The sequence below is a fragment of the Gambusia affinis genome, linkage group LG16 (assembly GCF_019740435.1).
Source record: "Gambusia affinis linkage group LG16, SWU_Gaff_1.0, whole genome shotgun sequence".
NCBI lineage: Eukaryota > Metazoa > Chordata > Actinopteri > Cyprinodontiformes > Poeciliidae > Gambusia > Gambusia affinis.
The window spans coordinates 21,591,200-21,612,206 of NC_057883.1; the positions used below are offsets into that span (position 1 = coordinate 21,591,200).

Sequence of the window (21,007 nt, forward strand, 5' to 3'; positions counted from 1 at the left end):
AAGGCATCAGTAAAACCAGCAGTGACACAGTCGTACAGAATAATACTACCACTACCATGCTTGACCATTTTTAGGGTGTACTAAGCTTTTAAATAACAACTTTAACTTTTTTCTTTTTTTAAATAATCACAGTTTCATGTCAGAAATTAAAAGCTCAGAATTATCTGGACATCCCTGATGATAACAAGTGGATGTAAACGTTTGACTGGAGGTGGAAAAAGGATTTAAAAGGAGGAAAGCACCGAAATATAAACCCAGGTGCAGATCTAAGTAGAGTTGCTTTTATAAACTTTATTCTTTCTGATTATAACATTATCTGAAACATTAATGGATCAAAAAATGACAAAAGAATGATTAGAGAAAGAGTAAAAAGATGTGACTGCAGTCATCAAAAGTTCACATTATGTAAGGGAAAGGAGGCGAGAGGGAAGCTTGTAATTTATGTAATGTAAAAATAAGACAGAATTAAGTTTGTGTTTCTGTTGATTAAAATTAAACATAATAAAGAAATGATTTTCTCCTCAATAAGTAATTTAAAGTAGCAAAATGAAGCAATAGAAAAAAGAAAACAAAGTTGCATTTTGTCTGGAATCCATTTGTTAAAAAAAAACAAAACAAAAAAAACCTTTTTTTATGATGCTGCTGATTTTTTAGAGCATTTTTATTTGTGTTGAGATTAAAATCAATCAATCAAAGTTGGGGCTAGATTGCAGCAATCTTCTTTTTGGCCACTAGATGTTGGTATTTCCTAAAACAAATCTTTAAAAAGTAATTCGCTTGAGGTTAAACAGATATTAATATGAACACACTTCTTTCAAAGCATTCATGAAACTACAGCAGGATAAAAAGATAACTAGGTAGCAGTGAAAATATCTCAGCATCAGTGTTTGGCTACCTCTGCACCAGAAGCCCAAAAGGGGGCGCTAAGAACACAACAGACTCTGTCTAAAAGGCAACCTATTATGCTAACTTTATTTTTTGCATGTTTTTACACTTCTGTTTGCTTCTAAGCACTTTAAAAAATCCACAAAGCCATTTTTTGGAAGTAAGTTTTTATCTTTTGCTGTCTGGGAAGTGAGTTGTTTAAAAAATTTCTCGAATGTCGAGTCACAATTGACAACTGCGCTGTTACCTAGCAACTGTATGGGCTGTACAATGGCTGCTGGAAAGGACAAGTGTTTTGTCGTTGACTTACCATCCAGAAACCACTTGCTGCATTCTTACTGGTTGTGCAGGAGGCTCCACTTCTGCTTTTCAAACATGTCCGGTGGTGTAATTGCGCATCTGTTTGTGGCCTTTTCTACATCATTCTAAGAATCTAACAATGACTTGGTGCAAAACATGTAATGAACAAGTTTTGTATAGGCCATAGACCGATCATAACCTGTTCAAGGAAGCATAATAGGTCACCTTTATGGTAGAGAGATGTTTGTGTGAATGTCAGCATTTCATTGGGTTTTCCAGCATATCAGGAGCTGCAGTCATTTCATCTTTGCAGAGCTCGTCGTCCAGCTGACGGATTTAATCGGATTCAAAGTCTCTGTTGCCACATGCTGATTTCTAGATGTGAGCGACACTCAGGTCCTCAGACAGAGAGAAGCCAGAGTCTCGGTCGCGGCTGAGCTTCTCTGTTTTAGCGTGCCTCCTGACGTCCTCGTGTCCGTAGCTGGCGTGGCGTTTCAGCAGAAGTTTGGGCAGACAGGCTGAGGCGGTGCTGAATCCCAGCGCCAGACCCAGGCCGGTTTCCGGTGAGACGCTCGGCGGACTGATGCTGCATGTGATGGCTTCTGAGGCTTTGGGGTTCGCCAGCGGCAGGCTCTCTGCCTCGTAGCTCTGCTCGTCGTAGGCAAAGTTGACGTTCCCACAGGGGAAGCTGTGGAGTTTAGCCAGGTCCAACCCGGCTTTAGAGCTGCCTCCTGTCAAGGCCTTGTGGGCAGACGCGGTTGGGGCAACGTGGACCTGGCAAGCTGGGCTGAGGTAGGTGCTGCTGGTCCCGTCGCAAACAACTTTGTTGTTCTCCTCAGTCGAATTGCAAGAGAGCGGCATGGACCGAGTGTGAGCCAGCGTTTTCTTTGCCCGAAAGCTTTCGAGGACCCAGGAGCCGTATGTTGGGTTCCAAAGGTTCTTGGTCTTGTTTTTCAGCCTCTGGCTCCCCGAGGAGGAGCTGTTTCTGGAGCAGGGCCGGTGATGAGGAGGTTCTGGATGCAGAGAATTTGCTACGGTTGACAAATCAGGAGCAGGAACGGTCTCAGCCCAGGACGGCTCCAGCATTTCACAGCAGGAAGTCACTTCCTGGTGGACCGGTTGGGTTCTCTGTAGCAGAAGGCGAGGTTTGGTGGGCTGCGGTGGAGCGACTGGGGGACTGAAGCCCTTGGCGGAGAAACCGAGCTTGGAGGGTGAGTCCTTGCAAACAGGGCGGGACACCAGTAAAGGAGTGAGACTGGTGGAGTTGGGGGCAGTGGGACGCGTTCCACCATCATCCTCTGTGTTGGGGCCGTATTCAACAGGCAGAGGTGTATTTATCACATCAGGGTCCTGAGAAAAAAATGACAGATGCAGATCTAATTATTTCATCTAAATATCCATCCATCCATCTAGTAATGAGTCAGACCGTCAGTAGATGGATGGATGGATGGATGGATGGATGGACAAATGATGGATGGATGGATGGATGGATGGATGGATGGATGGTTGGATGGACAAATGATGGATGGATGGATGGATGGATGGATGGACAAATGATGGATGGATGGATGGATGGATGGATGGACAAATGATGGATGGATGGATGGATGGATGGACAAATGATGGATCGATGGATGGATGGATGGATGGTTGGATGGACAAATGATGGATGGATGGATGGATGGATGGATGGATGGACAAATGATGGATGGATGGATGGATGGATGGATGGATGGATGGACAAATGATGGATGGATGGATGGATGGATGGATGGATGGATGGACAAATTATGGATCGATGGATGGATGGATGGATGGTTGGATGGACAAATGATGGATGGATGGATGGATGGATGGATGGTTGGATGGACAAATGATGGATGGTTGGATGTATGAGTGGATGGATGGATGGATGATGGATGGATGAGTGAGTGGATGGATGGATGGATGGATGGACAAATGATGGATTGATGGATGGATGGATGGATGGATGGATGGATAGATGGATGGATGGATGGATGGATAGATGGATGGATGGATGGATGGATGGATGGATAAGTGAGTGGATGGATGGATGATGGATGAATGGATGGATGGATAGATGAGTGGATGGATGGATAGATGAGTGGATGGATGGATAGATGAGTGGATAGATGGATGAGTGGATGGATGGATGAGTGAGTGGATGGATAGATGAGTGGATGGATGGATGAGTGAGTGGATGGATGGATGATGGATAGATGGATGGATGATGGATGGATGGACAAATGATGGATGGATGGATGATGGATAGAGACTCACACATCAATCAATAGATTGCTAAAAATATATTGATCGTTTAAAATGGAAGGTACATTAAAAAGCCTGAGCAGCTTTGCTTCACCACCTCAGAGGAAAAGAAACTAACAGCGATGTGCTTAGAAGAAGAGATGTACCTGAGTGCAGTAGTTAATCCTCTCCAGGACTGTGGCGAAATTGGGCCGGTGATCAGGACAGTGCTGCCAACACTGGGTCATAAGCCGGTAGCTAAAAAACAAAAGACACCAACTGATCAACTAAACTCAAAATGTTTCATTCTTATCATTTTACGATTTTAAACTTCTTGTTCCTGATCCTGAAATCTTCAGAATATACAGTGGAGTTGAAAAGTAAAGTGTTTCTTATGTTTTCTTTTCAGATTTAAATGCTTCTATCTATCCAAACCGAACTGATCCTGTGTGAAAACATAACTACCCCTTGACCTAATAACTGCACCATAATCTGCCACTAAGCGTTTGCTCTAGTTGGCTGTGAGTCTTTTACATAAAAGTGGAGGAATGTTTTTTATTCAGCCATGTTGGAGGATTTTCAAGCACAGCATGTAATTCTGATTTAAGTACAAGCCTTGAACATGAAACAAACACTTTTTAATAATATTCAACTCCCAGGATTTTATTTGGCCCTGTGGCCAAAACTGGGAAATTTAAACTATTGCCACAAAATTCAATAAATTGATAATAACATATTTATGAAATCCATAAATCCTTAGTGATTCAAAACATAAAAAGGCCGGCTGCATTATTAAAAGAAAAACAGACTATTTCCACAGTTTTTGGGGTTATCAAATTTGTAACTTTCTTGACTTGTGATCGGGGGTCCGACCAAAATCATTTCAAGGACCAGAAAATGGCCCCCGGGCCACACTTTGGACACCACTGTATTAGAGTAACTTAGATTCTACTTTACGCTTTTTTTTATTTAGATCTAATAAAATTTGACATTTCTTATGAACGAAGGTTAAATTAAAACAAAAACCGTCAAACGTTGTTGAACTTGAGGCTTTTCCAGAGGAAAAAAGGAACTAAAATTGTAACCAAGAGATTTGATAATCCTTTGGAAAGATCTTAAACTCACACAGGGCCTGGACAGCCCTTTGGAGGATCCATTCTGCCTCCGCTGGTGACAAACTCCAGAACCTCCTGGTTGGTTTTACAGGGGTAAGGCATGTAGCCCAGAGACAGGATTTCCCAGAGCAGTACTCCGAATGACCTGCAGGGGGAGACACAGACCATCAAGTGGGAGGATTGTTTTGATTTCAGAAGCTTTTCCAGCTTCACTCATTTAGATGTTAAAGAAATCAGAAGTAAGTTTGAGTAGCTTATAAGAGTTGTCACTTCTTATGCCAGAATAAAAGGTTCAATCAGGAAATATCATAATGAGAATCTTTAAAGGGATTTAACCAATTAATCTAAGCCACTTCCTAAACTTAGAAGTGCAGCCAGCACTCATGACGGCAAATACAAATAATTTTCAAAGCTTAAAGCTGCAGTATGTAACTTTAAATAATAATTATTATTTTTTACATATTAGTTAAAACTTTTACCGTGTCTGACAGTATGGTAAAAAAAAAATTGAGCTCCTCTGCTAACTAAAAACAACCAGGAAGAGGGTCTTATCGCTGTCAATCATGCTTGTTTACATGCTGCTCTCGGTGCCTTACCCACCTGCAGAGCCTACCATGAATGCTAATCTTAGTTAGCATGAGATCAACTGTTTTCCTGGACTGGTAAGATGTTTCTCCGTTGTTAGTACATTTAGCAGCGTCTCCACACGGTTGATTGACAGCGCTAAGACCCTCCTCCTGACTGATTGGTTAGTTTTGCGAGGAAGTGGAAGAGCTTGATCTTTTCACAGATTATCCGTTTCATTTTGTCATGACTGGTATCACTTAAATAATCCAAAAAACATATTTTTAAATAAAAGATACATACTGCAGCTTCAAGGAAATAAATTTATTTAAATAATCCTGTTAGATCAATAATACATGTTTGCAAACTATGTGCAATAAATATACGAGAATCATCCAAAAAACACCAGGAACACGATGCAACTCGGTTTAAAATAATTCACATAGTTTTCAGCTTTGCGTAACTTTTTTAAAATCAAACTGACATAAAGGTGTGTTGCTCAGTGGATTCCTGCATACCAGGTGTCGGTCTTGCAGGTGAAGATTCCCTCCATGAAGGCCTCTGGTGGCATCCATTTGACTGGTAGCATGGCTCGGCCACCTTTCCTGTAGTAACTCGCCCTGTGAAAAACAGATTTCTCTGTTTAGCATCGGTTTGAAGCACAAGGTCATGAACTCCACTTTTGGCCCAATTGTGGGAAAATTAGATTTAGTTTCCAATTATTCCAACAAGGCCCCCATCAGGCTAATATTTGCTCCCAGGAGACACATGATGGTGCTTTGCTGGATAATCAGAGTGGATCCTGCAGGTCCAAACCTGTAAATGTCTCGGGCCATGCCGAAGTCTCCGATCTTAGCCACTCTGTCTGGCCCGGCGCAGGTAAGCAGGCAATTCCTGGCAGCAATGTCTCTGAAAAACAACAAATGCAGTCAGAAGTTTAAAACCAACTCTAGATTACTTGTATTTAATGATTAATTTGAACCGTTTCCTTGCTGGAAAACGAGTGTTTGTGTGCAGGTTTTACGCCAGATTGTTTTTTTAGATCAAGAAATTAGGATTAGGTCATTCCTGGACACAGATTTCCTTCCTTCTAAAACTCAGTTTCTGGGATAGATTAAGCAGGCTAACATTTAGCTTCAGTCTTTATTAACAACTCTTATTTTGACGGGTTCTGATAACGTTTTGTTTCATTAAGCCTGAAGACTCACTACTAAAGTTAGGAACAGATTTGACTGACTTGAACCAACAAAACTTATATTCAACTTCTAATCTCCAAATAATTACATGAAACATTAGCTTTAAACATAATAACCACGTAATATTTCTGGCATTTCAAGCAATATTTCCGCTTTTACACTTGAAAATCCAAAATCAAAGGCATTTTATTGACAATACATTGTAGCAAAGCAGTGGGCTCTTTGCACGTCAGCTTTCACGTTCGGGGAAAAGCGGCTCAGTCGTTTACGATCTATTGAAAATGACACTTTACACTCTGTGCTTGTCCAAGGTAACAATTGATGATGTACATCGAGCCGAAGCCCCAACAAGTAAACTGGAGAAAGGTTTTAAGATGTACGCCTCGTTATACGTTCACAGATACGAAGGTGAGTTTTACTTTCTTTAAACTTTGTGGCTAACATTAGCTTTAGCTTATACTAGTAGGCAATATTCTCAGACATTTTTCTTGTAAAAATGTGCTATTTAAGTATCTAAACATTTTTCATCCATTCTAACAGACAATGTTTTTACCTTATTTCCAAGTATATTAAGTGCGTTTATTGTCGTTAGTGTCAGAGACCAAAGTAACTGGGATTTTACGGTTCGGGCTTTTTGCTTCCGAAGCAGCAGGAAGCACAACAACCCCGTAGCTTAACAGTAGAGCAGCTCTGGTGTCGGAGTTCTAGTTCAGCTGACTGTTCAGGTTCAAATCTGTTGCTTTTAGAAAAACATGGCCGTGCTCCTTAAGGTCTCCGTGTTATTTTGCTTTATTAGTTTTGCATGCTTCTTGAGAAGCAGGACGGTGTTTACAGCAGGCGGATCGGTTGCTCGGCTGTCGGGCTCTGGTCTGCTCTCTCGTTCCCATACATTCGCTCTTTCAGGCTGAATACAAAAGTGATTTCATGGAAATAACACAGAAACGGCTCCTTAACTTCTCCTTTAGGCTGAAGAAGCTGATCTGGAGTGAAGTGAAGGCTGTAAACTTCGCTGTGCAGCGCTAGCTTTAACTGGTAGCGAGTCTTCCAAGGACCGCTGGGAAATCCATGAAAACTTAAAAGACCATTATATTAGGAAGACAACAAAGTGCATAGTATTGTTTTATTTGCTTCTGAAATACGACTTTGTCTTTTCTAACTGTCATAGTAACTCAAAGCGGAAACAAGAAAGCCGCATTTGCGCATGAGGATGTGGCATCAGGTGCAAAGAGCCCATTGAGTTGCAAATCAGTTTTAAAGGTTTGTGGGTCATGAATGAAATTTTCATAAATTACAATAAAAAGAGAAATGCTTGACGGATTTGACCCAAGTCATGCTGTTTAAAGCAGTTCTACCCGGTACTGACCAAATGTATGTAAACCTTTGAATTTAAGAAAAGTCACAAAAAATTCTCACTAAAAAAAATGAAAAATTTTCTCACTAAATTTTCTTTTCAAATAAACATCATTTTTTGTAATTCCAACTGACCTCAAACAAAGAAAGTTTGGTTTAACTTCAGACAGAGAGAAAAATACAACTTCCATTGGCAAATTATTTCACTTATAAAATGTCTTGTTAAAAATGAAATAATCTGCCAATGGAAGTTGTATTTTTTTATTAATATTAAGAAATTATCGACTTAAAACAAGCCCATATATCTTGCTGAAACGTTACTTGTAAGTTAGTTTAGTTTTATTTCAAATGAAGTCAGATATTTGCACCAAAAACTAGACCAAAACTACTTTTTTTGTGAAATTGCTTATAAAAAGAGCGATTCAGATGAATCGATAAAAATAAATCAAATATTTAGGAGTGGATAGAAACATCTGACAAGACTCACTACTCCTCTGCAACGTTCCTTACCCGTCTGTTTTATCAAAACATGACAGAGAATCATCTCTGTTTTTTGGTTTGAGTTTTTACTCTAACTGATCATGAGTCTGGACCTGTGGATGAACTGGTTCTCCTCCAGGTATCGGCAGCCGCAGGCGATGTCTCTGGCCATCTGCAGCAGATCCCGCATGGTGAGAGAAAAGGTCTGGCCCTGGAAACGGCACAGCTCCGATCAGCGCGGGCCAAACGTACAGATAAAAACCATGCAGCGCTGCCGTACCGCTCGCGGCCTGTTCTGCCTCAGGAAGCTCTTCATGTCTCCGCCGGTCATCAGTTCCAGCAGAATGAAGCGAGGCAGGATGTTTAGACTGACGCCGACGCAACGCACGATGTTCAGGTGGCTGAACTTACTGTAACGACAAAAGGTGGAGAAAGAAAAGGCGTTTGGTTGAGAAGAGATCAGTACGAGCAGAAGCTTTATTAAGGACTATATAAATGATTTTGCTCAATTCCTGAAATCAAAGCATGAAATGAATGTAAAGTATACATCTCTGATGTAAACAAAAATGAGACTAACATGAAAAATGTGCTTAACATTTACAAGCTTTTTTAAATCTATAAAGGGGAAAATATAAAGTTCTAAAGTCTGGATGAGCACATTGAGCTAACGAGGTCAGACGAGGTCAGAATAAATCACCACATTCAAGCAGCACCGCTCCGTTTCCCAGGAGTTTGGACCTGAGGACCAAAGCTGTTCAAAAGTACGGAGGAACATTAGTGCCACTAAAAATAATAAAAAAAGAATTCTGATTTTTGATCTATGGAGATTAAAATTCAGAAATTAAAGTTGGAATTCTGAGGAAAAAAGTGAGAATTCTGGGAAAATTTTCCCAGAATTTTTTTTTCCATCAGTGGCCCTAATTCTTTTCTGTAGGAATTTTTTTGTCACGACAGTCAAAATCAACAAGTCAAAAAGTTTAACTTTTACAAAACTTATAGCACAAAAATATATTATGAAATAATATTTTCATTTTATTTTTAATTGAACTTAAAAAAGGGCTGGTTTGCAAAAAAAAAACAAAAAAAAAAACTACAGAAAACCAATTGTTGATTGTTTTGTTGATTCTTATCAACGAAGACAAAATGTTGGTCACTTTTTATTTGAAAACTACGAGGCCTGTTTACGGGGGAGCGGAGATCGCCAAAAAAACCTATAAATTTTGAGATTAAACTCAGAATTTTTCTAGAAATAATGTGGAAATGTTAGAAATGTGGAAAGGTTCAAAAGTCCAAAATTTATGAGTTTCTTTCTTGCAAACTTTCTTTTGACTTTTGGAGCTCAGAAATGTCCAAATTTCTTTCTTGAAAATTTCTGAGATTAATCAAAAGACTTCTGAGATTTTTGGTGGAAATTTCTTCCTGTTTTCTATCTACAATGGCCCTTACATGCTGTCATAGAAAACACTTCCTGTGTTCAGTCAAAGCCTATTAAAGTAATTAAAAGAAGACTTGTTAATCTGAGTAAACGTCATTGGGTAGATGTGGTTATACTTACTATGAAACTGATTTAATTTTATGCACAAAAATTACAGCATGAAGCATAATGTCAAACTTTTGTTTTACATATTCAAGGGAGGAAAGAGAACGCAAAAACATTTTTCGCTGCAATAATATTTCAATTTGTAAGGCTTTGCCTTAATTAAAAGAAAATCTGTAACTGGAAAAGTAAATAATGTCAATGAGTCGGAAAAGAACAGAATCCTTTAATAAAACAGAAAGGTGCTTCCATATTATTTTAATTAGCTAAATTTAATAAAATGTTAATAGTTATTGGTCAAACACCAGAATTATCATTGTCTTGATTGTATTTTACAAGGACAACTACACTTTGGATTAGAATTATAGTTAGTTGATGATTTCTGGTCATAATATTAATAATACAGAATCAGTGCACTGTAAAAAAAAATAAAGCATTAAAATGTGGCGGCGCAGCGTGAAGTGAGTGATAAAGCTTCCACCTCTGTGGTTAAATGTTCTGCCAGGCTCACCTCATAATCAGAGCCTCCATCAGGAAGTCCATTTCATCCTGTTCGGAGCAGATCTCTGGAAGCGTCTGCAGCCGACAGAATCAGAGCAGCATTATTGCTATTGTCAAAGGAGTCCGGATAACAGAACCTAATCAGCAGAGCGCAGAAAGGCTGGCAACATCCTGCAGAGACCAACTTCCCCCTTTCATCGCTCTGGACCTGAGTGGATGTCTTGACAAATATTCATTCAGTTGGTGCACAACTGGGATTTTTTTATTTTACACAATTCTTCCTAAAAACTAGTTGTTTTTTTGGAGCATGTCCATGTGGTTTTTTCAAAGGTTTATCCTTCGGTTTGAGCTGACCTTTATTGCCACCTGCATGGGGCTGCCATCGGCGCTCATTCCAAGAATTTGTCCCTCGTAGACTTCACCGAAAGCGCCGTGACCGAGAGCCCTGAGAACAAAACAAAAACTTTTACAAGAAACTGAAACCAAAAATAGACAGGTGGTTCTAGAGTCCCTGCCTTTTTTCCTCTGGAGGAAAAAGAAAGTGCCCTTTTGAAATTTTTTTTCACAATGTATTGTGCGTGTGCCCCACATTTTTTAAATTTTGCCAAACACAACAACGGTTTTACCTTCAATCTGTATAAATTTTTTTCATTTTAATTCAATAGAATTCAGCAAAGTGACAGAGACCCTAAAACAGCTCAAAATAGGCTGAACCGGGCAGAATAAAATCTCATTATTTAATAATTTTGTGCATAAAATGTGAACATATTTTGTATGATTATATTCTGATTTAACATTAAATTTACAGAAAATCAAACCTTACATCTGAAATTTGAACAACATAATTTCAAAGAATAAACAAACAATTTTATTAAAGTTGAGCAACTTAGAATGCTTTAATTTTAGTATGTTTCACCTTAGTGCTCATACAAGAAGAAAATACTCAACTTCCCACTTGAGCACCTATCCCCAAAAATGTTGGTGTGTGGATCAGAACCTGAGCAGGGTGATGTTCTTGCGTGGAACCTCCTTCAGGTCGCTGAGCGACGCGGCCTTGCCTGCGAAGCAGTAGTTGGGGTTGTAGTCGGTCATGATGGTGGAGGAGCGGATCTTGCTCAGCTTGTACTCTGGGCTCTGCAGACGGCGCCTTACAGCATGCAGGTCGTTCTTCCTGCGGTGCCACGCTGCAGACAGAAGCAGAACCACACGATAAACGTTGTTACTTTTACTTCGGACCTTTTAGAAAAGTCCAAACCTGGACTTTCTCTGGGAGCCCAGAGCTGCAGAGGCAGCCTCTGATCTGCCCGGGTAGGAGCGTTAACGCAAGGAGAAATCAAGCCACGTCGTAGAGAAACAGGAGGGCATCAAGCCAATTTAACATGAATTACACTGCAAAAACACAAAACGTTACCAGGTTTTTTAGTTTAGATTTTAGTGCAAATATCTTATTTCACTTGAAATAAAAACAAAACTAACTTACAAGAAACTTTTCAGCAAGATATAGAAACTTTTAAGTTAGTTTAGATTAGGGGTGTACAAACTCATTTTTGTTTTGAGTCAAATCAAGATCCGGCCCTTTAAGATCATGGAGGCTCTTAAAGGGCCGGTTGTGCCAGAATGTGTTGATAAAACCTGTTCACAAACTGTTAAAATATGAACGAATTCTTAAAATTAAATATTATTATTGAACATCTTTTCATGGTTCTTTTTGTGATTTTTTTGTAATAAAAATCAAAATGTTTGTGGTATTAATTTGAAAATATTTGCACTTATTTATGATGGTAAATGTGACTTTCTATTAGTCGCTGAATAGATCGTGGACTATAATCTGAGGATGAGGCACCTTTGAGAAAAATCTGCAATAAACTCCCAATTATGTATTGGCGCTAAAAAGTGCAGGGATTTGGTGATACAGGTCCATGATAATTTGCAAGAAGCTGGAGAAACTGATTGATATAATTTGGCAGTAAACGGATAAAAACTAATATTTGAGTACACTTATTGTCGAGTCTAGATTCTGTAGAGCCACATGGTTTAGATATTTCCACTAGAATAAACCAAATATTTTGGTAATATTTTGTGCTTTTGCAGTGTAGAGAGCATTAGCGCTGCCGATGCGGGTTGGTTTCTCCTCGGTTAGCGCTCCTAGTCGCCCTTGTCCCTGTGAGGTTGGACTCACCGGCCGTGGAGGGGCAGCCCACGTCCCCGATGCAGGATGGTAGTCTGCCAGGGAGGGGGAGTGGCGTGCGGGGAAGGAGGAGCCGTCGAGCCATCGCCCGGTGCAGATGCTGGGGACTCGGGAGGAGGGGTGGAGGTAAGGATGGGAAGGAGGCGAAATGAGGAGGAAAAGGCAGGATGGGAGGAAGAGGAGGAGGAGGAGGAAGAGCACCCAGGGCACAGACTACCTCCCTGCATGGGGGAGAGCTCAGGTGGAGAGACACCATTAAGCTGAAGGGAACGTGAGGATTTCACGCTGCTTTTAACAGCCACTGATTCACAAAACGGCTCAAAACTTTAAAGAAATATCTGTCGTTTATTCTCTGCTTTATTTACTTACAGGCACACAGATTTACCCACAATGCAGCTGGTTAAAAACGTCACTCAAACACACCTCTTCCTGAAGCACTCTTCAACCCACTTTTTATTTTAACTTCCAATTGTTCCAGTTTTAGCCGAACAAAATGAAAGATGAGTTTCTTTTACTCTTATAATGATTTTTCTAAACATATTGAACTGATTTTTTTTTAAAAAACAACAACCTTTCTCTGGTAATTCTCAGCTTGCCGTGTTACAAACACAAACTTCCGTGTATTTTACAGAGAATTTAGTTGTGCATGATGTTTTTATTTATTTTTTTTGCAAAATAAAAACAGAAAAGTGTGATGTGATTTTCCCCCTCAAGCCAATTTTAATCCATCAACAGCTGCAAGTTGTTAGGTTAAACTCTACTAAAAAGAGTTATCTAGATTATATATAAATATATATATAATCTAGATTATAGATTATATATAACAATATATATAATCTAGATTATAGATTATATATAAAAATATATATAATCTAGATTAAATTTCACTGTTTTGCTTTGAGACATCTATGAAGTATTTAATCTGTTGTCTTTATTTGTTTTAAATGTAATTTTTCTTTTATTTCTAGTGCACTAATGTATTTGCACTAAAAACTAGATCAGAAATACTTTGTGTTTTTGCAGTGTAGGCTGTAAGTTTAAGTAAAACAGACAGAAAGACGTTTCCCCAGCAGAGCTGCTTAAAATTCACCCAGGTTGTTAGCAGGACAGGAGAGAGAGAGAGTCTGCTTTTCATGCAACCTGAAAATCACTTCTCTGAGAATCAGACGAGCCAAACTTCAGGCTCTATCTTCCCAGTTTCATGTTGCAGCTGTCAGAAAGTTGGTCTTATTTTCCCAGTAATCCCTCACTGTCCTATTTTACTACACATGGTGTTCTGTGCACAGCTGAATCTGTACTTAATAAAAGTTTCTACTGCATAGCAGCTTGTGAAATCAGAGTCTTATGGGTCCGTGTCATGACGAATATTTGCAGTGCAATGCAAATGTATTCAAATCCTTTGAGCTTTGGCACATTTTGCTACATTCCAGCTGTAAAAGTAATTATATTTTGAATGGATTTTGTGTGATGGACCAACACAAAGTAATGTTTAATTATAAGACAACAGAAAAAACAATCTTTTATAAATAAAAATCTGGAATGCATGTCATGCATTTTAGTATTTAAGAACCACCTTTTGCTTCAGTTGTGACAGGTTTTGCTTTTTCATCCACATGATTTTCAATTTTTTTTTTTTTTTTGGAAATGCTCAGATTGGATGGAGGATGTCTATAAACTTTTTATTTCTGGGCTTTGACTAGGACATATCTTGATCCATGTTTCAGGTTGTTGTCCTGTTAGAACAGGAGTCTGAAACTTCTACACTCTAAATGATCATTTTTACTCCCAGATCGGACAAATAAAACTCGTTTAGAGCCGAAAAGGTCAAAACCTTCAAAAAAAATAAAATTAAATAAAAAAACAACTTACAGTTTTTAAGATATATCTACTACAGGAAATGTGTTGTTATTTTTAAAGCTCTATCACTTTGTGTTTTTAGGATTTAAAATATATAAAAACTGAATATTTAGCTAAAACAGGAAGGATCTTTTTTACTGTAGGATAGAAAATGAAGTAAAAAGTTTTAGATGTAAAAGGAAATTCAATGTAACTTGTGAGTTAGTTTTGTCTTATTTGAAGTGTGCTAAACAGAATTACTTTGTAATATTTTGTGTTTTTGCAGTGTATGATGTTGGATATAGTCCCATGTCATATTTTTTTGGATTTTATGCACTTCCATTTGTTGGCTTAATCACATAAAATCTAACAAATATCTGTTTGTAATATGAAAAAGTTCAAAATACAAGAAAATATTTGCTGAAAGTCAAATTTCTGTTACGTTAAACACAATTTTATGCAATTTTACAACATAAAAATATATATATTTTAAATATTCTGCCACTCCCTCTCCTAAACAATACATCACAATGTGCAATTAGTGCTATTCTGTAACACATTTGCAGGTTTCAGTTTCATTTTCCTTGTCCCAAACCAGGTGAGAAGTCAGCCATGACTCTGGTTTTAATCTTTACGTCCTGATAATCATGATTATTTTTTTACATGTGACATTTACTGCTGTTTATTTTCAGGTTGTACGTAACCAGGAAACACTGCAGCGAAATGTCAAAGATTTCTGCTTTAAAGACATTTAAAGGATGTCATGCTTTCATGAGAACAATCGTTAACTACAGGCACTAAATAAGAGTTTGGTTTTTAATCATCACCCTTTAATCTGCCGTTTACTCCTCCATTCTCTTTGGATTGCATTTACATTGAGTCAACATAAAAGAGAGCATCAGCAGACTGACATGCTGTAATAAAAGATTCAGACTGTTGGCATCTTTTAACTCAGAGCAAAAGCTTTCTGCTCCTTTCATCTTCTGGCCACTGAAAGGGTTGTTTTCAAAGTTTCTCAGCCCTTCCAGTAACGTCTGAAAGCTCACGCGCTCACAGCCGGTGGAAGGAGGAGGGAACCGCCTGAGCGCAGAGCTGCAGGAGTCTCTTACTGAGGATGACGCCGGCGCAGACCAGAGCGACACCGCTGACGACGATGGAGGCGACGACAGCCAGGATCAGCGACGTGGACAGCTGGCCTGGAGGAACGGGGCTCGGCGGGGCTGGAGAAACTGAAATACAAAGGGTTCGCTTGTTAGTTCATAGGTTTATTTTAAGCCAAATACAATAAAAAGTAACAGACAAATAATAATATATACATGAGGAATTATATAGATATTAAAAAATAATGTTTTATATACTAATACTGTATAAAAAAATGCATTCAGCACAAAACGGAGAGGGAAGAAGATGAACTTCAGTTTCATGTGTTCATGTGCAAAAACACAATATAAAGTGACTTTTCAGCAAGACATAGGAGCTTGTTTAAAATCAATAATACCTCAATATTGATTAGAAGAATAGCATTAATTAATCACCTAGCATTGCTACAAGTGAGATAATCAATAAACAAATACTTTCTTCTCTTTCAGTTTCTGATCTGCCGACTTGTTCTTACTTTTCATTTTATGCGTCACGTTTTAAACTGAATTTGTTTTACTTTTCTTAAAAAGGCATAATTTGTTCCTATTTTTAACTTGAATCCAAGTTAAAAAGAATCACATTTTCAAAATCTTGCCAAGTATTTTTGATCTAGAATTTAGAGAAACCAATTAACCTGACAGTCATGTTTTTGGACTGTGGGAGGAAGCCGGAGAACCCGGAGAGAACCCACCATGCACAGGGAGAATATGCAAACTCCATGCAGAAAGACCCCGGGCCGGGAATCGAACCCAGGACCTTCTTGCTGCAAGGCAACAGCTCTACCAACTGCGCCACTGTGCAGCCCGTAGCGTAAACAATCAAATTTTTATCATTTTTACTTGAACTGAAGTTAAAAATAGGATCAAATTTTGCCTTTTTGAGAAAAGTAAAACAAATTCATTTTAAAATCTGATGTTTGCAAAGTTTTCTGTTATATGAGACGCATCACAAGAAAAGTAAGAACAAGTTGGCAGAACAGAAATTAAGAAAATGAAGAAAGTATTTATTGATTATTTCACTTGTAACAATGATAGGTGAAATAATCTGCCAGTGTAACTAGCACTCTTTCATCAATATTGAGGAATTATTAATTCAAATCAAGCTCCAATATCTTGCTTAAATGTTACTTGTCTGTTAGTTTTGCTATATTTTAAGTGTACTAAGATGTTTGAATTTTTTTTTTTAGTGTGTGCTCGTGGTGTAAAAACTCACCAGCAGCACTAACACACGTTACGTTGTCGTTGGCCAGGAATTCATCGTCATCGCAGAGGCAGAGGACGAGATGAGAGTCTTCTTCCCGTTTGCAGCTCTGCGTCCGACAGTGGCTGCAGTTCAGCTCCACCTTGATCTCACACTCACCGTGACCCTCCATGGCTGGAAGGAGCAAAACGGCACAGATTAAATACCTGAGCAAAAACGGCACAGATTAAATACCTGAGGAAAAACGGCACAGATTAAATACCTGAGGAAAAACGGCACAGATTAAATAACTGAGCAAAAACGGCACAGATTAAATACCTGAGGAAAAACAGCACAGATTAAATACCTGAGCAAAAACGGCACAGATTAAATACCTGAGGAAAAACAGCACAGATTAAATACCTGAGGAAAAACGGCACAGGTTAAATACCTGAGCAAAAACGGCACAGATTAAATACCTGAGGAAAAACGGCACAGATTAAATACCTGAGGAAAAACGGCACAGATTAAATACCTGAGGAAAAACGGCACAGATTAAATACCTGAGGAAAAACGGCACAGATTAAATACCTGCTTGTGTTCAGAACGCTGAATAAAACAACCTGAAAAAGTCCAGAACCTACAACGGAGTATTACGGCCAGGATAAGAAAAATAAAATGAAAATATGAGAATAAAGTCACAATTTTACCAGAATAAAGTTGTGATATTCTGAGAACTCTGGCATATTGTACAACTGCGTAAAATGAGGAATGTTGAGCCTCTTATGAAGTTATCCTTTGGTATTTGTTTTACAGATAAGTAAATACATAATCTGTAAACACAACAGATTACATATTTACTGATGTGTTTACTACAACTTTATTCTGGTAATATTATATTATTAATACTGTAATATGATGACTTTATTCTCATATTATTTTTACTTTATTCTCATATTATTTTTTACTTTATTCTCATATTATTTTTTACTTTATTCTCATATTATTTTTTACTTTATTCTCATATTATTTTTACTTTATTCTCATATTATTTTTTACTTTATTCTCATATTATTTTTTACTTTATTCTCATATTATTTTTTACTTTATTCTCATATTATTTTTACTTTATTCTCATATTATTTTTACTTTATTCTCATATTACTTCTACAACTTTATTCTGCTAATATTACGAGTATTCTGAAAATGTTTTGACTTTTTTTCTCAAAATATTGACTTTTTTTATCATATTGTTATGAATTTAACCGGTCACATATAATGTTGAGTTTTTATCGATATATGAAAAACTTATATGATCTTACCACAATAAAGAATTGAGAAAAGAACTCATATCCCGTCTTTTTCAAAATCAATATGCATAATGGTTTAATTTAAAGCCTCCTGCTATTTTTAAATGTTTTTGTGCTCTTCTCTAATTTTACATACTTCTGTTTGTTAGTAATGTTTTTTGTTTGCATTAATCTGTGAATTAATTATCATAATAATTTCTAAAAAGCTGTTAAAATTCAAATCAAACATCCATGTGTCCATTAATTTTATAGAATAAAATAAATGAGTAAAATATTCATTTTACACAAAAAAATGAATATTCTATATAAAGATTTCTGAATGAGCGTTTCTCTTGCTGCACTTTATAACAAGTCGTTTCTTTAAAAAATCAGTTTCCTCTGAAGGTTAAACTACTAATTTTTTGCGTTGCCTTTATTTGCCATTCAGCCCCAGTGTCATGCATTCATAGATATTTTAAATCTAAAATTACAACAAAACAGAGCTTCATTGTTTCTCCCCCAACAGACGAGAAAATAAGCTTGTGTCTTGTGTCGTATAAAAAATGTCACCCTAAATTACAGACAAGAGGACAACTGAACCACATGACTGATAAACATATTGGCTTTCAAATTGAATTATCATAACGACCCGCTTTTTTTCATATGAGGCGTTTTATGTTGTTGATCCAGTCGTCGTGTTTGGGAGCAGCGCTCAGCAGAACAACAACGTCTTTCAGGGCAGGAAGGACGTCTGTCTGCCGGCGCCGGGGGCAACCGGCTACACGAGGCCACGAATTAGCCGACGGCTTTCCTCCTCCTCAGCCGGACTTAATGAGAATCAGGTGGCCACCGTTCTCAACATAAATAAAGGGAAACGCCATACATTCACGCTGCTGCGAGCTTCAGATTTTACTGATAGAATTCGTTTACTTTTACAGGAAAATCTTCTGGAAGGGTAAACTTCATATACAAAGTTTATTTTCACATACTGGGGCATACAGTGCAAAGCACTTGAGCCACATTTAGTTGTGTCTTCTACTCCAAGTCAAGCAAATTTAGAAAATGAGTTCTAATTATTATTATTCTTAGAAAGTTGCAGGATGTCAGTTTGTGTCTCACCTGCCAGAGGTTGTAAGAAAATCTCTCCCATCGGATGAATGAAGGAAACGCCGTTCTGGCCGTCGGCGGTGATGTCATCTGTCAGCGCAGCATCGCCTCCTGTGTAGAAGAAAGTTCAGATGGTGAGAGACTATTAGATTTAAAATGTAAGCTTCAGTGCAAAAGCTTCAAATCTCCTCACAAAGTTGCAGTAATAATTAAACATCCAGTTTCCATTTCACAACCAGCTTTTGTTCTTTTAATTGTCCCCCTGCCTGTCTCATTTTCTTACAACAGCAAACATTTTCACCTCTGACCTCTAGGTACATTAATCATTCAAAAAGTCTCAGTTTCTCCGCTTCCTTCTGTTTTTTTTATTTGCTGAATTTTTTTGCTGTCCTTAAACTTTTCCACGTTTTATGACGATGCCATAAGTAACTTTCATGTCTAATTGTGACATGGAAGGACAGTTTAAAGGTGATCCATTACGTGGTCTATGACCAATGCAAAACATGTTCATTGCACTTTTTTGCTCCAAATCATTCTTAGATAAAATTTTTATCTGCTTCGTTCTGCATTTTGAGCTGCTTTAACACATCTTGCTGCTTTAAATCCAAATAATCCACGCCCCCCTCAAATCAATGTTTACACTTTTACATGAAAATAGCTGTAAACAGATGCGCTATTATACAACTGTACATCTTTGAAAAGCATTAGTAGAGCCTCCTGCACAACCAACAAAAACACAGCAAGTGGTTTTTGGATGGTAAGTTAACAACAAAACACTTCTCTTTTCCAGCAGCCATTGTACAGCGCATAGAGAAACCAGCTGACTAAATATCCTGGTGCTCAGGTTGGGTTGCTAGGTAGTGGGCGGAACTCTGCTGAGGTTGCTAGGCAACGACAACAACTGGGAGGTTTTCGGAATGACTCATTTTCAGAAACCAAAAGCCATCGACTGCCAGTCAATAGCAAGGGATTTGGGATGTTTTTATTCATCCGGATGAAAAACGGACAAAACAAAAAAAAATCCTCAAATAGAGGTTCTGCTCACCTCTGTATCCACCGCCACCACCTCCTGCTGTGCAGGCTCCTCCTCCTCCTCCAAACCCGCCATACGTTGACCAGCTGAGCTTTGACAGAGCCAGCGGACAGGAAGTCCCGCCCACTGCTCCTTCCACCAGTGATCTGCCGGCGCTCTGATGAAGGCTGGGGCCGTCCTTCCAACCACCTCCTCCACCTTTCAGGAAACAAAAACCCTTCATGACTCGACGAGTATACCCAAAACATTTACTCAGATAAGAGTAACAGTACTTCAGTATATTTTTACTCAAGTAACCAAAAGTAAAAAGTAGCCAAGAGTAAAAAATAATTTTGTAAAAAGGCAAATCAGGTACCAAATAACTAATCAAAACATGTCAATTAATGTTTAAAGATTGCATCAAACAAAGCAAAATGTGAAAATTTTGGTTTTCTGTCAATATAAAACTTAAGAAACTTTAAAAAAAACTGCAGGTGTCTGTCTGGTGAATTTTCGTTTAAAATATCAGATTTATTCATTCAGTGAAGTTACTCACTGTAATTCAACTCAAGTAAGTGTAGCGATAAATCATGGTAAAATAATTTAAAATACTTTTTGTTTTTATACAACAGTAATACTTTTGTTGTTGACCAAACAACAAAAATCCAATATTCAAAAATTAGATTTTTAAATATCTAATATTTTTTAAAAATCTACAAAACAACAATAAAAAAGAATATATTGTTGTTCATTCAGTGAAGTTACTCACAGTGAAGTAGAAAATCCAGAAATTTTACTCAAGTAAGAGTAAAAAGAACAGCAAAGTAAAAAATAAATAAAAATTACAGTTTTTCAAAAAAATACTCAAGTAGAAGTAACTGAGTAAATGTAACTAGTTTCTACCCAACTCTGAATGTTTGCAATATTCGTTTCTTTGTCTGTTTCCACTCCTGGTTAGTGAATGTTTACCGACTCAGAAATGGAGGCAATCAGAGAGAAAGAGCGTCCTTTCACTGAGGTATCAGCTTCTTTGTGCTTTGGTTGAATAAACGTGTCATAA

At 38.0% G+C, this 21,007-nt stretch overlaps 1 protein-coding gene across 3 annotated transcripts in view; it reads right to left on the reverse strand.

Annotated features, from left to right (window-relative positions):
- Positions 1 to 714: 714 nt before the first annotated feature.
- The window catches only part of ltk (leukocyte receptor tyrosine kinase), a 71,590-nt gene continuing 51,297 nt past the window's right edge, over positions 715 to 21,007 (reverse strand). For all 3 annotated transcript variants that reach the window (XM_044143854.1, XM_044143855.1, XM_044143856.1), the window contains 14 exons: positions 19,981 to 20,166; positions 18,948 to 19,046; positions 16,573 to 16,734; positions 15,330 to 15,449; positions 11,194 to 11,380; positions 10,551 to 10,641; positions 10,207 to 10,271; positions 8,439 to 8,568; positions 8,272 to 8,369; positions 5,949 to 6,041; positions 5,651 to 5,752; positions 4,579 to 4,713; positions 3,621 to 3,711; positions 715 to 2,535 (listed from right to left, as the gene is read on the reverse strand). In XM_044143854.1, the coding sequence (XP_043999789.1) occupies positions 1,561 to 2,535; positions 3,621 to 3,711; positions 4,579 to 4,713; positions 5,651 to 5,752; positions 5,949 to 6,041; positions 8,272 to 8,369; positions 8,439 to 8,568; positions 10,207 to 10,271; positions 10,551 to 10,641; positions 11,194 to 11,380; positions 15,330 to 15,449; positions 16,573 to 16,734; positions 18,948 to 19,046; positions 19,981 to 20,166 (2,534 nt within the window). In that variant the 3' untranslated portion in view covers positions 715 to 1,560. The remainder of the gene's footprint in view (positions 2,536 to 3,620; positions 3,712 to 4,578; positions 4,714 to 5,650; positions 5,753 to 5,948; positions 6,042 to 8,271; positions 8,370 to 8,438; positions 8,569 to 10,206; positions 10,272 to 10,550; positions 10,642 to 11,193; positions 11,381 to 15,329; positions 15,450 to 16,572; positions 16,735 to 18,947; positions 19,047 to 19,980; positions 20,167 to 21,007) is intronic.